This window comes from Desmodus rotundus, chromosome 3 (assembly GCF_022682495.2).
Source record: "Desmodus rotundus isolate HL8 chromosome 3, HLdesRot8A.1, whole genome shotgun sequence".
In the NCBI taxonomy this organism is placed as follows: domain Eukaryota; kingdom Metazoa; phylum Chordata; class Mammalia; order Chiroptera; family Phyllostomidae; genus Desmodus; species Desmodus rotundus.
In genome coordinates this window covers 194,705,814-194,729,908 of record NC_071389.1, presented here as the reverse complement: position 1 = coordinate 194,729,908, position 24,095 = coordinate 194,705,814, and the positions used below count along the sequence as shown (strand labels likewise).

At 59.2% G+C, this 24,095-nt stretch overlaps 1 protein-coding gene and 1 long non-coding RNA gene across 10 annotated transcripts in view; both read right to left on the bottom strand.

Moving 5' to 3' along the window:
- PICK1 (protein interacting with PRKCA 1) overlaps positions 1–24,095 on the bottom strand; it is a 68,880-nt gene that overhangs the window by 3,156 nt on the left and 41,629 nt on the right. For 2 of the 5 annotated variants that reach the window (XM_053919558.1, XM_053919557.2), the window contains exons 2-9: positions 10,506–10,599; positions 9,298–9,409; positions 7,484–7,612; positions 5,264–5,330; positions 4,142–4,231; positions 1,606–1,659; positions 1,025–1,087; positions 108–241 (exon numbers count right to left, since the gene is read on the bottom strand). In XM_053919558.1, coding sequence (XP_053775533.1) covers positions 108–241; positions 1,025–1,087; positions 1,606–1,659; positions 4,142–4,231; positions 5,264–5,330; positions 7,484–7,612; positions 9,298–9,409; positions 10,506–10,599 — 743 coding nt within the window. Of the gene's footprint in view, positions 1–107; positions 242–1,024; positions 1,088–1,605; positions 1,660–4,141; positions 4,232–5,263; positions 5,331–7,483; positions 7,613–9,297; positions 9,410–10,505; positions 10,600–10,742; positions 11,150–24,095 lie in introns of those variants that run through there. The other 3 variants (XM_045187107.3, XM_024579173.4, XM_024579174.4) reach the window with 3 other exon arrangements.
- On the bottom strand, positions 14,788–23,735 carry LOC123478562 (uncharacterized). 5 transcript variants are annotated; one of them, XR_008426279.2, is made up of 5 exons: positions 23,520–23,735; positions 20,224–23,365; positions 19,168–19,402; positions 17,196–17,404; positions 14,788–16,994 (listed from the first exon to the last, which is right to left on the bottom strand). It is a non-coding gene; the product is annotated as an uncharacterized lncRNA (long non-coding RNA). The 5 variants fall into 5 exon arrangements; XR_011651049.1 differs by having other exon boundaries at positions 19,168–20,346; positions 20,735–23,365; XR_011651051.1 differs by having other exon boundaries at positions 19,168–20,907; positions 21,234–23,365.

The window sequence follows — 24,095 nt, the reverse complement described above, 5'->3', positions numbered from 1 at the left end:
CGGGCCAGGCGCTCCCACACCAGGACAGGACCTGGACCTCTTCTGTGTGACACACTGTCCCCTCCCAACCCTCCCGTGAAGACACGCATGCGCTCCATGGGACCCACCGGCTTGATGGTTTTCAGCAGCCTGATGCCGAACTTCTCGATGCTGCGGTGGGCATCGGCAAACTTGACAAAAGCCTCGCTCGCGGCCGGCTGTGGCTCCCGTACCCCGATCACAGAGAACACGTCCCCGAAGGCTGTGTGATAAGTTCGCCCTGAAGGCTGCCCCTCCCTGGCCATTGTGGGGGTGGTTTGTGGGGGAGGAGGGCAGGGGGCATGGCAGGCTGAAGGCCAAGGTCTGCATGGGGTCTACACCCCAAGAGAGATGCATGTATGCTGTGAGGGAGCTGGTCTGCACCCCTAGAGTGTCAGAGGGAGCTGGCCCTGCACCTTGAAGGAGCTAGTCTGCACTGCTGAGGAGGCGTGGTCAGTCCCCTAAGGTACACTAAGCTTGCCCTCGATCTCGAGGGACCAGACCATGGGAAATAGCTGGGCCAGGCCGGGGGGCAGAGGCGCTGTCTGAGGGTGGAACACTGGTCTGGGGTCTGGACACCTGGGCTGTAGGCCAGCTCTGCCCCTTAGGAGCTGTGTGACCCTTTCCTGTGCCCCGGCTTCCCTTTCCCACCCAGAAAATGGGGTGAGCGGCGGCTGCCCTGTCCAGCTGGGGGCCTGGGAGGAAACGTGACCTCATTTCCCAGAAATGAGAAAGGACCTCATGCGCTGCAGGGGCAGTGCACGCAGACAGGGCTCGGACAAAGGGCCGCCCCCACCCCCCCAAAGACGAGCCGGTCAGGATGCTCCCTGCGGGCCCTGGCGTGGCCTCCTTCGGTGCCTGGACAAGGCCTCACCCAAAGCTGCCTGAGGCCAGAAGCTGCGCTGTCTGTGGGCACCGCTGTCTGCTCACTATGTGGGCAATGTGGAATCCAGGGAGGGGCAGGGGTTTGCCTGGGGTCATGCAGTGAGACTGGGGGCGCCCTTACCCCGGTGCGTCTGTGACAGCTCGTAAAAGGCCCGCAGGAGGTTCTTGGTGTGCTCTGTCATCCCTGCGGGGGAGAGCACACCGAGGGGGGTGCGGGCATGTGGCAGGGACTCCGTGGGCCCGGGATGAGCCCCCAACCCTGCACTGCTCCCCGAGGCCTGCCCCGTCCCTGGGTTCCTGACTTTTCCACGCCCCCCCCCCCCCCCCCCCCCGCCCAGGGGTGAGGGCGCAGACTCTGCCATGAGGAGCCCTGGTCAGGTGGGGCAGCCAGGGCCCCACAGGGGCAGGAGGCAGACCAGACCCCTGCAGGCTGTGTCTGGGGGTGGGGGGAGCCGTGGGGGGGGATGGAGCACGCCATTCTGGGGATTTTCCCGATGTCTACGCACACTCTCATTTGAATGTTTGTGGGTATGCGTTACCTTCATAATCCAAAAGCGTTTATGTCCTTAAGACTTTTTTTAAAGAATTCTTAACAGCCACGGCTCTGGAATTTTGTAGGCTGGCCTTCCTGCCCCCACTGCGGCCCCCCCCAGGGCAGAGCCAGCTGGCTTGCACACGACCCGGCCTGGGGGTGCTGCCCACCTTTGTAGAGCTCCGCCGTCCGCTCCAGCTCCTCCAGTCTCTTGACAAGCCCGTCTGTGGGGGTCAGAGAGGAGGGGAGGTCCGTCAGCCTCTGCAAGCCAGGGGCAGAGAGAGAGTGGGGGGGGGCAGCCTGGGCCAGGCCTGAGGGCAGAGGAGGACCCCAGAGGACAAACAGGATTGATACAGAGCAGAGTAGGGTTCATGGAGGGGACTGGGCCCCCCAGGGCCGCTGGGCTCAGAGGGGTTTCTTCAACAGCTCAGAACACCCAGGTGAGAGGCAGGGCAGCCCCCAACACCCCTGAGAGGAGCCCCGAACTCAGAAGGCTGGGGCACATCCAAGGGGCAGATGCAGGGACTTCTGAAAGTCACTTGTGAAAAATGGTTGGGCCCACCCCAAGGCCACAGCTGCCGGTGGCACCCCTGCCCCACCTCGCAGCCAAGGCCCCCCACAGGCTAACACAAGCCCTGCCCAGAGCCAAGGGGAGGCGGCTGGGGACAGTGGCTGAGATGAGACACATGGGCAATCACTGTAACGCAGACTCCACACGGCTCCCTGCACGGAAGCAGCGCACAGGAGCGGCTTAGTGCTAGCTCAGAGGGGGAGCAACGTGGGGAGGGGAGACATTCTGGAAGGGCTCTGAGCCTGCACTGGACGGGGCCCAGGTGACCCTTCGCGGAGTGGGTGTCCATCGAGCACTGCTAAGCACAGGCCCACGTTAGGCCCCAGAAATGGCTGGGTAAGTGGGGTCCCACTCGTGCCCCGGAGGCTCATAGTGGAGCAGCAGGGCCAGGCGGTGGCCAGCCAAGGCCTGGCGGGCAGTAAGGACTGTAAGGGGAGGGGTGGGGCAGCTGCCTCACCTCTAGGGCTGGAATGGGGGTGAGTGAACTGCCAGGGCAGAGGCGGGCCTTTCAGATTAGGGAGGGACTGGTGGGGAGTACCAGCCAGGCTCAGGGCCAGGGCAGCGAGAAGCTGAACTGGGCACGGCTTCCCCTGCCCGGAGCACCACAGCCTCCCCTCCAACTCTGACTGGAGGAGCCACACCTCGCCGCCTCCCCGCCAGGAGCACCAGCAGCAACTGCAGGCCTGGGGCCGTGCCTGCAGCTTCCTTGCCTGGCCATCCCCAGCCGGGGTCTGGCCTTCCCACGTTCCTGTTCTCTGAGCCAGGACCCCTCCAGGCTCCCTCCACACGTCTCAGTCCTTCTTGCATGTGAGCCTTTGGGGGAGAGCTACTTCCCTTGTTTCACAAAAAACAAAACCTGGCAGAGAGGTAAAGCCACTTGATCACAGGCACCCAGCGCGGGGCTGTAGGAAATGGGGGCCTCGGCCCCCAGTCTCCAGTGCGGGCAGACAGGGCGCTGGGGAGGAAGGGAGGAGCAGAGGCCAAGGCTGGGCCTTCCTCTGGACAGGGAAAGCCGCTGTGTGGAGGGCTGTCAGGCTTGGGGCAGGAAGGGGGCCCTGTGGAGGTCTTCATGAGGCCGTGGCCACTGGCTAGCCTCCAGGTCCTGGCTGCTTGGCAGGCTGGCGCCTGGCCAGCCTGGCGCCTGGCCAGCCTGGCAGGGTGGGAGCCACGTAAGCGGCATGCTGCTGCTTTTAGCAGGGTCATGGGACACCATGCCAGCCTCAGTTTTAGAAACCCTATTTCAGGCTGGGGAAATTGCAAGGTTTGGGGGGAAAAACACAACAACCGGTTCTAATTTCATCTCAACGCATGGTAACTACAGTAACAGGGATTTATAGACACCAAGAGGCCGAAAATAGCAGCCTCCACTTTTGAACGCCATTTGGAAGGAGCTCAGACCCCACCCCCACGTCCCAGCCAATGAAGCCCAGTGCGCCCCGCGGCGCCTACAATTTATGGAGGCGTTTACATCTGCCCCCCACGCTCGGCAGGGCTGCTGCTGTTTATAGACGCAGGCTGCTGACGGCAGGACCAGGGCCAAGTGCTTCACTGGCCGCCCTGGTGGGGAGAGCGTGCACACTCGGCTGTGTGGGAGTGAGCGCGCACGGCGCGGCGCACCGGCAGGCCCTCCAGGCTGCCACCTCCAGCCTGGAACCCGCTGAGGAGGGCAGCAGCGCCACCTGCTGGAGGAAGGCAGCAAGGGAGCCAGCCAGTGCAGGAGCCGCAGGAGCGCCTAATGCAAGGAAGCCAGGGGAGGGCGAGCGGTGGCACTGGGGTAGGGCTGAGCCTGGTGAGTAGAGCAGCGGGCTCAGAGGCAAAGGTGCAGTGGCAAAGGCAGCGGCTTGGGGAGCCGGAAGAAGGCACCTCCCACTGTGGGGCCGTCTCCCCATCTGTAACCTGCGCCTGTGAGTTCTTGCCTGGAGGTGGGGGACACTCAGCGGACCACTGTGGATGCCCTGTGGGAGATGGAGAGGCCTCCAGGGAATCAAAGAGATGGTGACCATCGTCCCCAGGGGCAGAGGCCAGGGCCAGGCCAGAGGAACCCATGATGGCTTTGCTGGACAGCCAGGGCCCCTTGCCCTGGGAGCCCAGGCCTGAGATTCTGGGCCGGGGCCGGCGGGGACGAAGGGACTCACCATTGCAGAGGATGGCCCGGCTCAGGCCCAGGGCATCTGCGGTCCCTGAACTCATGTTCTCCACCAGCCGATGCTTCACCTTCTTCAACACTGGGACCAGGTGAGAGAGGGGCTCCGTGAGGTGGCGTTTGCAGCGGGCCCCCAGGCCACCCCTGCCCCACCTCATCAGGACTCACTGGGGCGACTATGCAGCAGGAGGGTCCTCATGGGGGGTACTGAGCACAGCCCCATTCAAGCTCAGGGGCCTGAGAGAGCCTGGTAGGGGGTCACCTGCAAAGTGCTTAGCCCAAAGCCCAGGCCTCCGAGCAGCGGCTCAGCACGGACAGGACGGATGCCTCAGCCTTGACTGGAGTCGCAGGGACCCCCCCAACCTCCACATCCGGACCTAGGTGTCCTGAGGGGAGGAGCGGCACCACTGACCACAGTGAGCCTTGGACTTGAGACTCGGTCATTGCACACACAGTCGCACAGCCAGTCCTGAGCCGGGGGCCAGGGCGGGCACAAAGGGTTTGAGAGGAAGAACGCAGGGCTGACTCAGTCTGCCCTTGGCTTCTTTCCTTAAAAAACCAGGAGGCGGGTCTGGCCCCAGGGTACAGGGAAAGGGCACCGACTGGAGCCTAGGGATCTGGGTGCACATTCACCCAGGGGACACAGCGCCCTCTAGGGGTCGCAGGCCTTGATCTGCAATGAGGGACTGGCTCAGAGGACCTCTCGCCTGCCCTGCCGTGGGCTCTGGAGTCTGGGATTGCCTAGAGAAGCAGCTCCCACAGCAGAAGCCACCTTGTCTGGGGCACAGTGGGCAGGGGAGCTGGCCCGAGGTCGGTCCAGACCTGGGCTTTCCTGGCAGAAGCTGGGTGGGAGAAGCTGAGGTGGAGTGGGAGTCTGCAGGGGCCCTTGAGGCGCCAGGCCAAGGTTAGGGCGCCCTCCCCGTCGGGAGGGTGAGTGCCCAGGCCCACAAAGGACAGTCCTGGGGCAGCAAGGTCCCAGAGGAGGTGGCCTCCAGGCCCCGGGGCCCAGCGTAGTCAGGAAAGTTAAAGCGTGACCACCTAACTGCTGATGCAGTGTCACAAAGGGGCCCCGGGGCTGGGGGCCCCTGGACGCCACTGCTCTGGCCCAGCTTACCGATGTCCAGGGACATGCCCTGCTTGGGGTCCGCCTGCAGCTTGTTGTAGTGGATGGTCACCTCCCCCTGGAAAAGCAGGGCAGGCAGAGCTGAGGCGGGGCCTCCGGGCCCCCAGCCCCTTCCCCAGGGAGGCCCGCGAGCCCCGAATCTGTGGTCACGAGGGAACCCTGAATCCGGCCCTGCCAGACAACGGCTGTGACAGGCCCCGCGCCGCGTCTGCTCTAGTCCTAGGTCCCTCCCTCTCCGTATCCCAGGCCCTGGGGAATCAGCAGGGACAAGGACAGACGTGGCCCCTGCTGTCGCAGAGCTCACAGCCGGGTAGTCGCCAATGTCCCGTGCTCCAGCCAGATCAGGCGTGCCACCCTACCCCACGGCACACTCCCACCTTTGCTGTGCCATCTTCCCCCACCTGGCGTGGAGGATCCTCCCCTGGCTCTGAACCGTCCCCACCCTCTCCGTCCCTCCACTCGCTCAACGATCGTGCCTGGCCCTTCCTCTGCACCCAGTGCTGGGATGCCAAGGAGCAGTACAGGACCCCAGCCCAGGGCCCGGGCCAGCCAGGGAGGCCACCGTGGTCACTCCCGTCCTTGAAATCCTAACACCCTTCAATGTGGGACTGAACCCACTCAAATACAAGACAGGGTTTCAAAACTGGGTCCTGCAAGGAAACCACACTGGCCCGATGTGGTCAGACCAGGGGTGGGTGTGCCAGGCTCCCCAGGAGCATAGCACATGTCTGGGGCCACCACAGGAGGCCACGCAGTGGGGTGGAGCGCCATAGTGCGAGTCAACCCTGGGTGCTGGCCCTGCTGGGTGACCCCAAGCAAATCCCTTCCTCCCTCTGGGCACGCACACGAGAGCTGGGAGACCCCTGTGTTCATGTCGAGGCTGTGCACACGCACGAGGGGCACCGGTCCCCATGGAAACGTGAGGGGCTGGTGCAAGGCAGGACGAGGAGGGTCCTGGTGAGGAGCCACGGTGAGGGGGTGAGGGGAGGACCCAGAAGGGCGCACCCCCCCCCAGTTCTGAACCACAAGGAAACACTGCCCCCTACTACCCACAATGAGCTCCTCAGCCCAGCAGATAATGCCCAGGACGGTAAAATCCAGATCAGGGGGAGCAGTGACTGGGCTCTGAATGAACTTGTCTCTTCCTCTTGTGCAATGAGGCCCTGAGCCCCAGCCCCAGCCCCCATTTGTCCCTTGGCTACAGGGGCTGAAGTAGGAGAAAGGACAGGGTTGGACTCTCCAGCCTGAAGGCAGGAGGAAGGAGAGCTGCAGGGTAGGGCAGAATAAAGGGGAGAAGGCGCTGGTCCTGGGCTAAGGCAAGAAAGGGGGCCTGGCGGGGATGTTGGCTTACGGCCTTTAAGACATGGATGACGGAGGGGGAGGGAAGCACGGTTTGGATGGAGGGGCCGAGGGAGCTCAAACCCCTGGCCAAGCTCAGTTTACAATTGGAACCCTTAACTCCCAGACTGTGAAGTCATCCCACAGCTTTATGGCTCCTTAACCCTGTCAGTTTCCCAAGAGCCACCACAGCGGATCTCTGGGAAATGGCAGAAGGGCTATGCACTGGCGCCCGTGAGGGTGCCGTGGTGCCCCCGCTGTTCAGGAGGAGGCTTGGCCTGGAGCTGTTGGGGGGTGGGGGAGGTGCGGGGCAGAGCGGGGAACTGGCAGCAGACTGAGGTCTGAGAGAAAGAGGACCAGCAGCTGGACTGGAAGCTGCCCCAGAGCCAAGAGGAGCTCCTGGGGGCCTGTGGGGCCAGGTGAGCCGACTGCAATGAAAGTGCCTACGGGGCAGGGCCAGGGAGGCTCCTCTTTCCCTCTGGCCCCCTCCCAGGCCCACCACGGCTCAGTGACATCTTCTGGGTGTCTATGACCCAGGTAAGGTCACCTTGGACTTCAAGCTTCAGCTCCAGCCCTGACTGGGGACACACCGGCTCACCCTGAAGCCCGGTTCTGTCTGACTGGCCCCCAGGAGCTCGAGGACAGGGGCCTTTAGCTCCTGGTGCCCACCCCCTTGCCACAGCCCGCAGGAGTCCTGGAGCACAGCTGGTGCTGCCTGAGCAAACGCGGGAGAAACCCAGGGAGGCTGGGGCATGGCCCGGACCCTGGCGCTCCCTGCATAGCGGCCGTGCAGGGCCAGCCCCCTCCAGGCGTGCGGGGGCCTCAGGGGTGGCTTTCCTGGCTCAGGGTGCCTGCGCCCACAGCTGCCCTTACCTTCACTTCCTGAATCATCTTGGCCACCTCCACCTTGGTCTTCCCTTTGATCGACCTGCCGTTGACACCGGTGATCTCATCACCAGCTGCCACAGTGCCGTCCAGGGCCGCAGGGGTGTTGTCAAATACCTGGGGGTGCACACGGAGGGTGGGGTGGGGAGAAAAGGGAGAACTGGGAAGACAGCTGGCGAGAGAAAGTCACTCCCTTCACCCAACCAATACCTGGCCCTGTCCTGGCCTCTATCCTCTCCAGGCGCTAGAGAAAGACAGGGTAGAGGTGCCTGAACCAACGGCAGTGCAGGGCTGCACATTGGGGGGGGGGGCCGGAGGAGGGCAGGAGGTAAATGGGAGCGATGACGCTTGCCCTTTCTAACGCCAAACACACCAGACCTTACACACACATCTGAGTGTCTGCTCCTCCAAAGTCATGTCTGTAGTAGATTTTTTTCTAACAACGCTGCTCTGAGCTAGCTGACACCGATTTTGCCCCCAAATTACAGAATAACGACGCTGCACAGTGGGGGTGAGAGGAGGCAGAGTGGTTTGGGAGGAGACGGGCTAAGCGGGTACATGGCGAGGGGGACAGGCCTGGGGGGGGGCGGCCTCCCTAACACCGCCTGCACGGGAAGAGGCCAGATCGCTCAAGAAGGCAACGCCCTGAGCGGCAAGACGAGGTCCCAGGAATCTCCGTCTTCAAGGCCCGGAAGTGACTCCTTTGCAAGGTCCTCAGAGACCATACTTTCCCATCTGCCCCCAATGGCTACTCAGCTGTCAGAACAGGTTTGAACAGGGTAGAATCCAGGTCAAGTTTACGTCCGAGGTGGCAATGTTCCTTCCAAAGTTACAGAAAGATCACTGCCTGTCCCCACTCCTGAGTCACAGCTGACAGAACACGAGGCTGCCCTCTCTACACGGGACCGCAAAATCGTTCATTACCACTGGCAGATCGTCTGGGGAAGTTAACAACTGTCATAAAAATAGTAGCAGTGCCCTGGCTGGTGTGGCTTGGTTGGTTGGGCATCGTCCCGAAAACCAAAAGGTCGCCGGTTCAATTCCTGGTCAGGGCACAGGCTGGGATGTGGGCCAGGTCCCTGGTTGGGGGTGTGCAAGAGGAAACCGATCGATGTTTCTCTCCCTCTCTTTCTCCCTCTCTTCCCTTCTCTGTAAAAATACATAAATAAAATCTTTCAAAACAACAGTAGCAGCGACTACTTTGGGAGGACCCCTTCCGCGCATGGCACTGCACCATGCCCTTTTACTTGACCTTCGCAACAACCCGAAGACGCTCACCTTCACGTATTTCATATCCTCACTTTCCAGGCGAGGAAACTGAGGCCCTGGGAGGCAAACCAACTTGCTAATAACTGGAGAAGTTGCATTTGAACTCAGGCCAATGTCATTTCCTAGTCTTTCAGCCCTTCCCAGCACCAAAGGCTGCTGGTTTGTGGGCTCACTAAAACAGCTGATGGAAGGCCCTCCGCGTCTGGCGTTTCCCCAGGTGCTGACTGCTGGGCAGAGCAAGCGGGGCTGGCCCTCACAGCACACGGAGTCTGGGGAGGCAGCTAGGTGCTCGACCACCAAGACAGTGACAAGTGCTGAGAAGGGAGAGAAGAGACTGAAATAATGGAGGAGGAAAAGGGCGGACCTACTGGGTGCGGGGAGGTCAGGAAGGCCTCTCCTAGGAGGTCAGACCTCAAGAACAGGAAGGAGCCAGCTCCGCAGAGGAGAGGAAGGAACCTGCCTGCATGATGCCCGAGTAGGGAGGTGGCTCGCCCCTTCGAGGACCTCACCCCTGGCCCCAAAGCACCCAATACCTGGACGATATAGAGGCAGGGGCAGTACTGGGCCCCTCCTCCAATGCTGATCCCGATCAGGTTCTGGGCGTCCTTCTGCAGGGTCACCTTCCCTGGCACGGTAGGGATTCCGCTACAAAGAGAAGCAAGTAAGGCTAAGTCTCCTGGAGGAGGGGTGGCTGAAGGGGACAGGGAAGGGGACAGGCCTTCTGAAACTCCGAGAGGCTTCGGATGCTGCACAGCCCTCCCTTCCACACTTGGCCAGAGAGACAGCATTTTGTGCTGAAATGCGCACAGTCTTGGACTCATGTGGGTGTGGGACCACACCCCAGCTCTGCCACTAATCAGCTACGGGTTTGGGGAAGTTACCCTCTCTGCATCTCAGTTTCTTCATCCCTAAAACAGTACAGATAAAATCACTACTTTATCCAAGTTCTCGTAAGAAAGTGCATAGAAAGTATTCAACACCAAGCCAGGTCATAGCAAGCACTCCATAAAAATAGGTCCTCCTTCCCTTGGCTTCATTCTACCTCTGAGGTTTGAGTCAGACTTGTCACCTTGTCAGGTGCATATGGAACGTTATGATCACCTCCTTTGGGAAGCCCTCCCCCGTTAAACTACCATCACCCATCTCTCAGCTGCGCTACTCAGTTACCTCTCAGTTTTCACTGTAAATTAGCACTTCCTTATGCTTTGTGGTAAGTATTCTCACTTACGTACTCATTCACTCAACAAACACGTGCTAACAACCTATGGACATCCTGGAGCCCCTTAAACAGTGCTGAAGACACAAATAGGCACCAGACCAGTCCTTGCTCCCAGGGAGGATGCAGTCTAATAAGGAGACTACCTTAACTTTTGAAAACCTGTCCCACTAATTGTCTACACTGGGGAGGGCGGTATGCTTATGATATTCCTATTCATTCTCCCGAACCTGGCTCAGCTGCCACCTCCTCTGTGAAGTCTTCCCTGAACACCCCACTCCACCCACTCTGCTCTCCTGGTGGCCAGGTCGCTCTCCATTAGGGCCCTAATGTAATGATGTTAGTGTGTCCACAGCCCCCTACAGACGGAGCTCCTGGAAGGGCAGGGTCCCTCCTGCTACAGTACAAGCCCAAGACCTGATCCCCCACCGAGAAGCTAGGGTCGGTGCAACTGGAGGCAAGAGGGTCTGGGAGGGGGGGCCGGGGCACCTGCACTTTTGGGAGTTGGGAGAACGAAATACTCACAGTTTATCCTCTTCGATGTCATAATCCAAGTCTGCAAACATGATCCCGAGAGCTGAGGTGGGCTGACTGCTCAGCTCGGCGGGGGAACAGAGAACTGGATCCGGGAGAGAGAGGAGCGTAGGGGTTTAGGGAACTGATGTGCCCACCTGCCAACTCCAACCCTGGCGATCCCGACCCTCCCCCTTCCCTCTGGACGGTGGGGGGAGTCCCGGCGGGTGGGTAGGTGATTATTCTTACTAGGTAAAGGGTAGAGGGGAGCTGGGGTGGGAGGGGACTCCAGACCAGGGCGGTAGGCTCAGATCCCAGAGCCCGTCCCACGGGTCTCCAGGCCCTTGGGAGGTGCCTCTGTCGCTCACCGGAAGCGTCGGTCCCACAGTCGGGTCCGGGCCAGGCTGGCACCTGAACCCACCTGCCGTTCCACCTGTCGGCGACCGCGACTGTCGCGTCACTTCCGGCAGGACGCGAAAGTCACGCCTTCCCCCTCTGGGTATCTGCCCCAATCCCTGCGGACAGCCCTCCCCTCCCTGGCTCCCGGGGCTCCCAGAACCAGGAAAGAGAACAAGTATTGACGGAAGCTTGCCGTTGGCATGAGAAAGCGGAAACAGAGAAAAGGTCTGGACCGCCCGACGGCGCTCAACCCCTCCCCTTGTCCTGTGGCCGCCGCCATCTTAGTAAGGGCAGGGTTCTTCCCAGCTTCCTCAGCGGGACGCCGGGGACCACGCCGGCCGGGCGGTTGCCGTGGCAACAAGGACATCCTCGGGTGGGGAGACTTTCCGGCGAAGTCCAATGACCTACAAACCCTTTCCCATTTTCAGCACCCCGTCCTAGGGTGCTGTGACCCCTCTACTAGAATGACAATGTTCGAGCCAGCCTGCCTAATCCCAGTTTTGCAAACCAGGAAACTAAGTGCCAAAGAGGGGGTGGTGTCCAGGTATCCAGAGCCACCCAACCAAGGTTTGGTGTAAGATCCTGATCTTTGAGACTGCGACCTCGTCCAGTGCCCTTTTTACACCTTCACACCTGTGTCCAGTGGATCTGCTTTTGACAAGTCGAGCAGCTTCCCTTCCCTTCCCTTTACGCGCCTCCCTCCTTTCCCCACATGCAAACTAAAAGCAATGAGGCAGAAGTTTTCTACCGTACTTGGTGAAAGATCCCTCACACCCCATCTCCTCGGTTAGCTCCTTTGCTGCCCTGGAGTCCCACTGAGGGTCAGGAAATGCCGTCTGTGCTTCCCAGCCAAGGAGTCCGAATCTCGTCTCCCCACCAGCCTCTGCTGCCGTGACTATTGCGTAAAGTGGATTCCCTGGAGGGGGGCCGGTGCTCCCAGAGCCACAGCCCTGGCATCCACCTCACCCCAGCAGCCTGTGTCCAAGCCTGTCCAGCTTCCTTCCCCAGCTGCCCCCAGGGGCTTCGGAGGAAGGAGAGATGCAGAAAGGTGATTATCGGAGTATCTGATGGCCCAATGGGAGCCCACCACACCCTCCTCAGGGAGCTAACCTGAGCCCCAGCAGATGTGTGGATTGTCCCACTCTCCCGCACCCTTCTCCCACACCCACTGCTCGGTTGCTCGGGCCACTTTCAAAGGATTTTGAAGTTCGCCACGACCTCGTCTCTCTCCTCCATCTGTACCAACTTTATAATGATTTTCATAGGGTGCTAGGAATTTACCCCCAGGTGTCGTTGCAACAAGGAAAAGAAAACCCAGTTGCTTTGTCATGCCTGTTAGAATGAAGACATTAGTGCCCACTTTATGTTTGTCAGTGCAGGGGTCTCCTGGGTCAGCCCACCCAGCACGGAACCTGTCCCAGCCGATTAAGGGGGTGAGGTTGGGGCCATGAATTTATTTAAGGGAAAGGAAAGTCGGAGCACTTGTTCAATCTCCCAGGTGAGCACTTCTTGTCTCCCCAGTGGGACGGAAGCCCCTGGGGGTAGGTCTTGCCCTTCCTATCTCCCACAGAAGCTGGTGTAATGTCTGGCTGTGCAGGAAGTACATAGAAATAGCTGTGGCTTTATATGAGATGGGGTGTTCTCTGGGCCTGGAGGAGAGGCCATGGATGGGCAGAGAGGGAATGAGGTGACGAAGGCCTGATCCCTGGGAAACCAGGCCAAGTACAGGTCCTGAAGTTTCGAGTTTTGATTTTCAGCAAACAGCAGTTTCCAAACCTAGGGGTTTCAACATAGCCTGCAGCTCTACCACCCCAGGATGACCTGAGAGCAAGCTCTGCCAGTTTGTAGCTGGGGATTTGGAGGAAATCACCCTCTGCCTCTGAGCCTTGGATATCTCTGAAGCGGGGACGATGACCCCTCCCAAGAGAGACGGTATGAAGATGAAGATTTAAGGGGAATGGGTGCGAAAGGGTTTGTGAGTCCCTTGGCACAGATGGCAGAGGTTATTTTCATTCCTCATCACAATAATTTTGCCAACTACTTCCGGGGGCAGGGCCCATGGCATACTTAAAGGGCCTTCACACCCTCACACCTTTGCATCAGACTCATCAGGGAAGTGTCTTGTGTGCAGAGTCCTGGGCTGTGTCGCAGCCTACTGGATCCGGGTCTCTGGGGAAGGGGGATCTTGAAGGCTGCACTTGCACAAAGCTCCCTGCACGGCTTCAGCGCTGGCTGCGATGGCTCACGGTGTCAGAGGCTCGGGGTGTGCGGAGTCTGCACGCTCGGGTGGACAAACAGTCCCTGCCCCTGGGCTTCACCATGAGGAGGAGCCAAAGGCCAGGAAGGCTTCCTGGAGGAAGCAACATCTCAGCTGAGTCCTAAAGGAGGTGCTGGTGGTACCTAGGCCATGAAGAGGGGCAGGTGACACAGCCAGAGCAAGGTGGTACAGGCGGTGGGGGGTATGAGGTGCAGTCCCTGTCCTCAGGAAATCACTGTGGCAGGGGGCAGGGGGAGGAAGCCAGATAAGGGGGCAGTGACAGGGGTGATGAGGTCACCATCCAAGTCCTAGTGGGAGCATGGGGAGAATGGCCACCTTTGCCAGAGTCACAGGTGAGAGGGGTCGACGAGAGCCTCTGAGGGAGGATTGAGCACCTTCTTCAAAATGGGTGAGATTCTAGGGGCTGAAATTTGGGTGAGGACATCCACCCACTTCTAGGAGGCTAAGCCAGGGCTGGTCCTCAGACCCTCACTCTCCAAGCTTGCTGCTCCTGCTTTTCCCCTACCCTGCTCCTGAGTCTGTCCAGGCAGGCAGGCGACCTCTCACCTGGCCTGGCCCTGCCACTGAAAACTGTGACCCTGGGCAAGTTCCAACCCCTCTCTGGGCCTGGGTTCCCTCCATGACTCCTCCCTCAGTTCCTGAGCCTCAGATTCAACAGGGAAAGCTTAACCCCCTAACCCCATATTCCTGGGGACGTGCTGCCACCCAGTGGCCATTTTGAGAAACACCCCGGGGACACCAGGGCTGCAGGAGTTCTCCCTGCTCTCCACTCCAGTTGCTGTTTCTGCTCCGCCCAGCTCAGGGGTTGGCTGGAGAGACCACGAAGGCGATGGGTGAGGGGATATGCGCGTGGCGAGCTGTGCCAGGGCGTGCCTGCCATTCAGCGCAGCTGTGGCCCCAGCGCAAGGCCTGACTCACTGCTGGCTTTGCAGCCCCTGTAAAGGTCAAGAAACCACGGGTCGGTGGGTGGAATTGGGCTCAATTAATCATGAGCATAGAGATCTAGAGCGTAGGCTTTAAAAGAGAAGAGATAATAACAGTAATGCTAGCCGCCAGCACTTGCTGGTCTTCTGCCATGCCGAGGTGCTTCTGTTCATTGTCACCTGTGAAGCTCGTCACAGCCCTTAGACGGGGACTAGGCATCACGAATTTATTCATTCGATAAATAGTGCCCCATGAGCACACACCAGAGAAGGCGGCAAAACGAGGTCTGACCCTGACATCAGGGGGACCGGCAGGCCATGAACCTAAGTAACACCTCCCGCTTCAGAGCATCAGGTGGGGCCCCAAATCTGAAGGGGAGCCCAGTGGGAGGGGGTGCAATCGTGGACTCGTGGGGAGCCGGTGGTGGGCTGGACTCAATGTCATCTGAAGGCTCCCAGGCCTGGTCTCTGCCGCTGACGATGGCTGTCCTGGAGATCAGTGTCGGTTTTCCCGTTAAGTCAGACCGAGACACTCCCCGCTCAGGCCCCTCCAGGGTCTTCCCACCACACGCAGAACCAGCCCAGGGTCCTCACCTAGAGACCTGGGCCTGGCTGCTCCACCCGCAAAGGCACCCCCCCCCCCCCCCCCCCCCCCCCCGCACATCCTGTTCCAGGCCTCTGGTGGCTGGAACACATCCGCGAGTTTCCACCTCAGGGCCTTTGCAGCTCCCTCTGCCCACAGTGTTCTTCCCCCAGGTCTGCTCACGCTCTCACGTTACCTCCTCAGGGAAGCCCTCCCGGGGCACCCAGCTCAAGTAGGGGCTAGCTCCTCTCTTTCAGTCACCCGCTCACTCTGCCGGGCTCACAGCACAGTTTGGGAGTTCACATTTGTTTGCTTCTTAACCAGTTTTACGTCTCTCTCCCCACCAGACTGCGAGTTCCCTGGGGGCAGGATCCTGGGGGGGTCACACCACTGTCATGGACACTGCACAGTGCCGGGCGTGCAGGAGCAGGCAGTGCATTCCTATGAATGAATGAATACCTGTCGCTGGGAGCAGGAGCCCAGAGAGCAGCGGTCAGCGAGGCCTGCCTCCCGTGTCAGAATCAGAACCCTGGACTCTGCCCTGGGCAGCCACAGGAGACTAGCGGGGGGGCCAGAGCAGGGAGAGCTGCGTACTGGCTGCGGTCACCTGGCAGGTGGGAGTGGGGGGCATTGTCTCCTCCTCCCCAAATCTGGGGGAGTAGGGACAGGGTAGTGCAACTGGGAAGCTGGGCTGGGGAGGCAGAAGGGAGGAGCCCTGGCTGGGTGGGCCAGCCCTGGTGACAAGGAGCCTGGGGGACCAGGCTCCCTAGGGACAGGGAAGTGGCTCCCACTAACTAGGGCCGCAGCAGCTGAGGAGGGGACTGGTGTTGCTTGGAGGCATTTGCATCCTTCCAGAAGCCCACTGCCAGCTTTGATGGAGCCATGGACCCATTTCCCTTGGGGTACAGGGCAGCGCTCCCTTCTCTTCTCAACTGCCTCCGGGGCTGCCTCTGACCAGAGGTAGGATGTGGGCTTCCATGGGGCTCCTGATTCCCCCACCCACCTCCAAAGCAGCTCTATTCCTGACTTTGCTTGGCATGTAATGGGCTGACCCCTGACCTCCCCTCCCCCGAGCCTGGTGCTCTGCCCCTGGGTTAGGTCAGTGATGAAAGCTGGTGGGAGCCTGGGGCAGGGGAGGCGGGAGGGAGAGGGACAGTGCCTGATTGTTCGGCTCAGGCGCTGTGTGGCCGCAGAGTGACTGGCTTGGCTCTGTCATTCCCTCTCTCCCTTTGCTGCTCTCTCACTGCCCGTCATCCTCCCTCTTTCTCTGTCTCAGTCAGGCGTTCTCCAACTCAGGTGGGACCTTAGTGACTGGGCAGATGCTGGGGCACCCGCAGGGATCAGGAACCCGACACGGGGCTGGGAAGCCTGGCGGGACCCTGCATTGGAAAGAGCCCACTGCATTGGAAAGGACAAGAGCTGCAAGACCCTGGGCCTCCCTGGCCCTCTCTGAGCCTCCTCCCACAAGGAATGGAACCTGGGGATGCTGAGAGCTGAGCCAGCCCCACAGGAAGTTACATGTGGCACAGACGGGACTTCCTGTTTTTCCTCTGAGGGGCCACGCCCCCGCCTTCTGTATCCATTTGTGTCAGGCTCTCTGTAGGTCCCACCGGCCTGGCGGTCCACCTTAGACCTCTGATTGGAGCTTCGTGATAAGCCGCGATGTTCGGTGGGGCAATGCCCCTTCCTTATCCTTCTTCAGGAGCCTCAATTACTCTGAGTGCGTTGCCCTTTCTCACCGCTTTTAGAATCGCTAGGCAAGCTCCACCAAAAGCCTGTAGGGCTTGATCGGGACCAAACTGAATGTAGACATTAACTTGGGAAGAACTGACATCTGTAGGATATCCACTCTGCCTATGCAAGTCAATAGCTCTCTCACTGCATTTATTTAGTCTCTGTTTACGTTTTACTCCGGAAGATTTCAAACATACGAAATTGGAGAGAAGAGGTTGATGCGGCTCGTTTTCAGCCCGACCCCTGCCCAGGCCTGCCCCTTCTCCAATCCCAGCATTCGTCGTTTTGAAGCAAATCTTTGGGATCTTCTTTCGTGTCTTCCAATAACGTTTCTCGTAAACATTACTTTTTGTTTCCAAATCATTACAGATTGACAGGAAGTTGCCACCGTAGTTCAGAGGGGTGCTGCGTCCTGTTCAGCGGTGACGTCTCTCGTCTCCACAGTGCTGTACCGAAGCCAGGAAACCCACACCGGCACCGCCTGCAGGCCGGGTTTGGCCACTGCTGGTTCTACACGCATGCATTCATTCGTGTGCGTGTGCGTGTGCGTGTACGCCCCGTCCACTTGCTCACCTGTGTGGTTTCTATCATCACCACAGTCAGGATGCAGAACTGGTACCGTGCACCCGCAGCGACGGCCCCCCCCTCCGCATACCCACCCCCACCCCCTCGGACCTCCGACCACCCCCCCGGGCCCCCCCTCCCCCGCACCTCTGTCACGTTGAGGACAGAGCATAGCGAACCACACAGCACATCGCCTCGGGAGACAGGCTGTCTTCACTCACGTGATTTCTTCAAGCTCCATCCAGCTTGCTGCGTGTACCAGTAGCTCCTCTCGGTCGTTGAGTGGTTTTCCGCGGTCTGGACGCACTGACTTTTTTAACCCCCACTCACTGAAGAGCATCTAGGTGGTTTCCACTTTTTGGCTCTTGCGCATGAAGCCGCTACGCACAATCACGTACACATTTCCGTGTGAATGTGAGTCCTTGTTTCTCTGTAACAAATGCCCGGAAGTGTGGTTGTTGGGTCACAAGGCAAGTGTATGTTTCGGTTTTTAAGAAACTGCCAAACTGTTTTCTGGAGTGACTGTACCTCAGTAACATTTTATGCTTTTCTCTGTAAATATTTTGTTAGATTTCATTTGGGGTATTATTGTAAAGGGGGATTTTTTAAATTATACTCTGGCATTTATAAATGCGACTTCTGTTGCGCGATCATTTACACACCGTAAAATCCGTCCTGCGAAAGCGCACAGTCCAGCGGTTTTTAGCACATTGTCCCCGCGGTCTAATTCCAAAACTTCCTCCTCTCCCTGAAGAGGAGCCTTTACCTCAGCAGCTGCACCCACCCCTGCCTGCTCTGCAGCCCCTGGCGGTCGGGAACTTGCTTTTTGTCTCTAGGGATTTGCTTACTCCAGGTATTTCATATAAATGGCATCATATATGTGGCCTTCTGGGTGTGACTTCTGTAGCATAATATTTTCGAGGTTCATCCCCATCTTGTAGCTGCAGTTTTTGATATTGATATGAGAATGTCCTATGTCTATCTCTGCTAAACTGGTCACAGTTCCAATAATTTGCTTGTAGATTATTTTGGGTTTTCTACACAGACAACTGTATCATCTGCAAATAACGCCAGTTTTGCTGCTTCCTCTCCAACCCTTATGCCTTGTTGCTGGTTCTCATGTCTCCCGGCCCCGCCTGGGTCCCAGGTACCGGGTTAAAGAGACGCGGGGACGAGGCAAATTCATCCTGTCCCCGAATTTCAGGAACGTGTCTGTTGCCCCTTTAAGAACTATGTCTGTACTGGTTTTTGTAGATAATACTGATCTGTTGAAGGAAGTTTCTTTCTATTCCAAGTTTGTGCAAACATTGCTTATCAAAAATAGGTGTGGAAATTTATCACCAATGCCGAGATGATCACATGACTTCTCTCCCTTCATTGATTAACATGATAAATGGCATTAATAGATTTTCAAATGTGAAAATACATTACTAGGATAAACCCAACTCTGCCTGAGCTCTATACCGTTTTTATTCATTGCGGGGTTTGTTTTGATAATATTTTATTTGAGGTTCTTGCATCAAATCTCACAAATGGCCCATGATGTCCCTCTGAACATACTGTGTGAATGGAAAGGGCCGTCTGTGACTTAAAGTGACTCTCTGAATGCCTCTGTCCCTGTCTGTCTCTAAGGGTCCCTCTCTCATCCACGCCCCACACACTGCTTTGGCTTGAGGGGTGCTCCTAAAGGCGGCAGGGGCTGGGGGGCACCACCAGGGCCCCGAGGCAGCCACAGAGGATGGGAGCCAGAGAACCCAGGCTGCAGAGCTTTGGAAGGGCCCACAGAGCTGTGTCCTTGCTTCTGGGCCCCTCGTTGAAGAGGGAGACTTAGAAGAACCTTCCCCTCCTTTCTCCTTCTGGGGGTGGGGGCGTCCCTCCAAAGGAAGTGGCTAAAAAGGGGCCAGGGTCAGGGGTTAATGGCCCCATTGTGTGGGGCTGACGGATGGCCGGCTTGTCAGTGGCAGTGGCAGAGCAGCCCCAGGGGAGCCCTCCCACTCCCACTCCTCATATGAGGGAGGGCCCCTGCCGGCCTTTGATGACCACTGGGGGCCACCTTCCCTGCTGTGGGGATGCCAGGCCAGCCTGTTTGGTGAGGTCTGGTCTGCGGAAGTCCAGAAGACAGTCCCCCCCTCTCCCCTGCTCCACACCCACCCTATTCCCTACCGCAGGGAGCCACAGATCTCAGGCACCCACCTCAGGCCGCCCCGCGCCTGCCCTGCCCCTCTAGTGGACGATGAGGTCCTCAGGACGCCTGGCTCTCCCAGGCCGTGGACAGGAAGCAGGGTGTGACTGGTCACGGCCTCCTTGGGAGCAGGAGCCGGATGGGGCACAGCCTGGTCCGCTGACTTCCTGCTCAAATGTGTCCCAACTGGGGCCAGCCGGACGCTAAGGTGAATCAGACGCAGTCCTCCCTGGAGGGGCTCACAGGCTGGGGAGGGGCACGGGAACAGAGAAGTATAATGAAGTGGGGTACATTCAGTGAGCGCCAAGCACTATGGGTGTCAGAGGGGAACCTCTAGACCAGCCAGAGAGGTGATGCTGGGGCTGGTTCTAAAAAAGTGGTTAGATCGAAGGGGGTGGGGGCAGCAAGGAAAGTGGTTCCAGAGAGAACAGTGTAAGCAAAGGCACGGAGTAAACCCCCCCCCCCCCCCCCCCCCCCGCGGGCAGTGTGAGCAGCAGCAGTGGAAGATGCAGCCAAGCAGGGTGGCGGGGCCAGGTTTCCCAGGGCCTCACAGGCCGTGCGGGATGTTCAGACTTGGAGGTCTCTCTCTCGGGGGAGGACGAGAGCTGAGAGGCAGGTTCTAGCCCTGCCTCCATCCATCGGTGCATTCATTCTTCAGCGGCACCTGGTGGTCACCTCCTCGACGACAGCCTCCCACCAGCAGGCCCTGCACTGGGCCCTGGGCTGCCTGGTCCCGGCCCCAAGTGCAGCTGGAGGCCAGGGCAGGAGGAGCGTGGACACGCCTCCACCTGAGCTTCTCTGCCATCTTAACGCCACCAGGCTGGGGCGGGGCAGCCTGCGCATGGGCAGTTCTGAGCCTCAGAATGTTGACAACGAGGTGGGGACAGAAGCACGAGAGAGCTGGTTTTAGGGTGAGCGTGTAACAGGAGGTCTGCTTTCGACAGCAGCAGCCGCTTCAGCTCCAAACAGCCTAACAGGGACGTCCTGTTGGGGGGTGAGGAACAACCCCTCCCCCACTGGATTTTCTGTTATTTGTAGTCAATGCGTTCCCGATTCAAGCGCCTTACCTCACGTTGAAAATATGCAAATACACCCCAAGATCTTAAGATTTTCCAGAGAAATAGGTCTTTCTTAAACAGCATACACTCCATGCGTTCATTTCAAATAACTTTGATATTTCAAAGTGTTTACTGTAGAAATTTGGAAACACCATAAAATACAAAGCCTCAAACTTTAAAATCAAAGTCCCACCACCCAGATACAACTAAGGTTGGCATTCTTGTGTTTTCTCTCAGCTTTTCCCTATACTTTTAAAATGAAGTGGAGCTCACAGCATATAGCTTTTGCTTTTTATTAAAACTATGCCCTGGTTTTTTATTTAAGATTATAGCAAAAACATTTCTATGTCATTGAAATGCTTTCTAAGCGCCGTTTTTAGTGGCTGCGTCGCATTCCATCCCAGGAACGTGCACAGCTCGCTCGCCCAGCGCCCTGCTGCTGAGCACCGAGGCGGCGGCCAGCTGTCCCCTGGGTGACACGCTGCGATTGACACCTTTGTGCACGACTGTGTGTGCTCACCTAGTGCGCTGTGACAGAGCCTCGTACGACTGTGGCCTCCCTTTGCCCCAGGTCACCACAGCAGCAACTGAGCCAGGACAGCGTCCAGGGGTCCTCTGAGAAGCAGCCACTCCGCGGTGCCCAGAGCTGTCCGGTGGCTGCATGGTGGCTCTGGGCCCTTCCGTGAAAGTAGGCTGCAAATGTGACCAACAAGGCCATCGGAGTGACCCTGGTTTTTGTTTTGTGATAAGAATACTTAACATGGGACCGCCCCTCTTCATACATGTTTAAGTTGTAGCAACTATCCCCTGGGCTTGGACCAACAAACCCCAAGGCTCGTCCGCCTCACCGGGCAGCACCCTCCTCCGGCCCCGCCCGCCCCTGCCCAGGTCCAGACCGCCTGCACCCCGGCCTCCTTCCCTCCCAAGGAGCAGCTCTCCCTACCCCCTCATGTCAGAGTTCTGGGGCCAAGCCCTGCCCGCCCCCTAGTAACAGCTTTATGGAGATGTAACTCACATACCATCCAATTCACACATTTGGAGTCCACAATTTAAAGTTTTTAGTGTGTTCATAGAGCTGTACAACTATCACCGCAATCATCCTAGAACATTTTTGTCACCCCGAGAAAGAAACTCAGTACCCTTCGGCCATCACCCCCACTGCACACCGCCACCTCCCCTGCCCCCAGCCCCAGGCAACCACTGATTTACCTTCTGTCTCTGCAGACGGACCTATTCTGAACACTGCAGACCCCACTTCTCTTGCCTGAGTTCCTCCACCTATAAAACGGGGATGCAATGGTGCCCCCTCATGGGGTTTGTAGGGAGGGCTCCAATAAGTTAACACAAGGGCTGGGCACAGAGTAGACGCAGTGTGACATCTGCTACCATTCTGGACCCCACGTCCGGCGGCCGGGGCTCCTCTGCCCACCTCCATGCCTTCCCCTTGCCCTTTGAACTCATTTCGCCCTCGTCCAGACCCGCAGCCCAGACCTCTGTCCTAGGCTCCAGGCCTCTGGCAGGCTGGCCCCGACACCCCACAGGGCTCAGACTCAGTGGCCGTGCTCCCCAGGCCTGCTCTGCTGTGTGCCTCACTCAGGAGATAGAACGAACTTCCGCCTTGTCTCCCAGGCCAGAAACCTAGGGTCGCCCTTGACGCCCCCCTCCTCCTGTGCCTGCCCCCCACACCCAGCCCCTCGATCTGGACTGTGTCCCCCTGCACCTCCCTCTGGGCTTCCTGCGCACGCTGCTCACAGGTGCCGCGATGCAGCGTCACCACATGACCATGTGCCGGACACCGAGTGAAGCCCCCACATGTCCTTCCCTCTGCCTCACAACTCTCCCACGAGGCAGGGGCTGTGACCCTTGTTTCACAAAGGAGGCAACTGAGGCCTAAGACTCCACCGCTGGAGTTCACCACCGCCTCGGGGCATGCTGTCGGCAGTGACTCAACACCTTCATCCAGTGCCTGCTGTGTGCCAGGCACTGAGCTGGGTGCTGGGAGAATGGTAATAAACCAGACCGACAGACCCAGCGCGTAAGATCTTCCTAGAACACAAACCTGACCCCTTTAAAGTCCAGTGACCCCCACTGCCAGCAGGATCCAGTACATATACCTTCTCAGCCCCCCTCGCTGCCCCCTGCAGCCCACACCGCTTCTCCCCTCCTCCTGCCCTGCCCCGCTCTGCTCTACCACATGGACCTGGTGGGGCTCCACCCTGCATTCACCTTCTACCCAGCCTCGCCGCCAACCCCAGCTCCTTTTCCACCCTCTCTCTCAACTTCCTTGCCTGGTGAACTTCTACTTGTCTTTTGAGGTTACGTCCATGGTCACCTCCTCCAGGAAGCCTTCCTTCCTCAACCTCCTGGCTGGGCAATGCGCTCCCAGGGCCCCCTGTCTTGCAGCACACTAGCTCTTTACTGATTTGTTTCACCTCCTGGACTGTGGTTCCTTGAGGGCAGGCCCAGGGTCTTATTCAACTCCCTCGTCCCGCCAGCCCCCACACCTCATCCCATCCATCACCAGTCTCTCTCTCCTCTCCCAGCCCCAGCACAGTGGTTACAGGTGAGTGCACCCTGCCAGCACCACGCAGGTGCTCAGTGAGCGGTCGCTGTTCTCCCTTCACGTTTCTGTAAATGCAGGGACAGCGTGAGATGGAGGATTCCGTGATGTGTGGAGCACAGCCGCCTCCGGCTCCCTTTGTCCAGGATTCCAGACAAAAGGGCTGGAGTTGCTGCGAGCTGCCAAAGTCCCTGCCCCAGGACCCTGGGCCTCTCAAGAGATGGGTGGGCAACGGCCTTGGAAAGCAATGACCAGAGTTGGAGTCTACTGGGCAAGCCCCGAGTCCCGGCTGTGTATCCTCTCTGTGCCTCGGTTTCCCCCTCTGAAAAAACAGCATCGCCAACCCGTCCTTGCCTGTCTTGCTGGGTTGTTGTGAGGGACAGGGGAGGGGGCGGTGGCTGGAGCCTGTCTTCCCGGAGAGCAGACATTTCGATAACTCACTGGCTTCACAACACTCCCATCGCGGACGCATCTGTTTCGTTTTCGAACAATTCCAGTAAAGCTGGGTTTGGACTTTCGCCGGGGACTCCAGCCATCTGGGCACTGCCCGCGCGTCTGGGTATATGCCGAGGGCTCGCTTCTCGGCGAGGTCTGGGGGAGAGGCACAGGGCTCAGTCCAGCTGCAGCCCCTGGGACAGGGGACACTTACCCCGGCCTCAGTCTCCACCTCCAGAAAACGGGACGCCACGCCCACCTGGGAGGCAGCCGTGGGCTCTGGCGGGGTGGTGGGTGGGGCGGTGTCTACCTGGTCTCAGGGCAGGGCCTGGCCCGGGGCGGGGGCTGGCGGCAGGGAGCCCCCTCTCCCCTTCGCAGAGGACGCCAGCGGCCCCGGGACTTCGCACTGAGCCCCAGCACCCAGCCGCCGGGCCCCGGGGAGGCCGGGGCTGCGGGGAGCGGCGCCCCCAAGATGGCCGCCGCGGGCGCCCGGCCGGCTGCACCCAGCGCGCCCGCGGGAGCCAGGGCGCCGCGGCCAGGCCAGGCCGCGGTCACTCCGCACGGCCCAGGGGTGCAGCGGGGGGGGGCAGGAGGCGCAGGGAGGAGGGAGTTGGGGGGTTGGGTGGGGGGCCGGGGAAGAGCCAGGGAGCGGGGCGGGAGAGGAACAAAAGGCGCCTTTGTGGAGCGGGCAGGGGGAAGAGCGAGCGCATTACCCAATGCCCAGGAGCCATGTTGGTAACAAGAGAACCATTCTCTGCCTCGCTTGGAAAACAACTTGGAGCAGAGAGAGACAGGGAGAGATTTAACCCCATGGGCGCAGGAGCCCCAGGCCACTGGGGGCGGTGGGGGAGGAGAGGGCGCGGTGGGGGCCCTTAGGCCGCGAGCT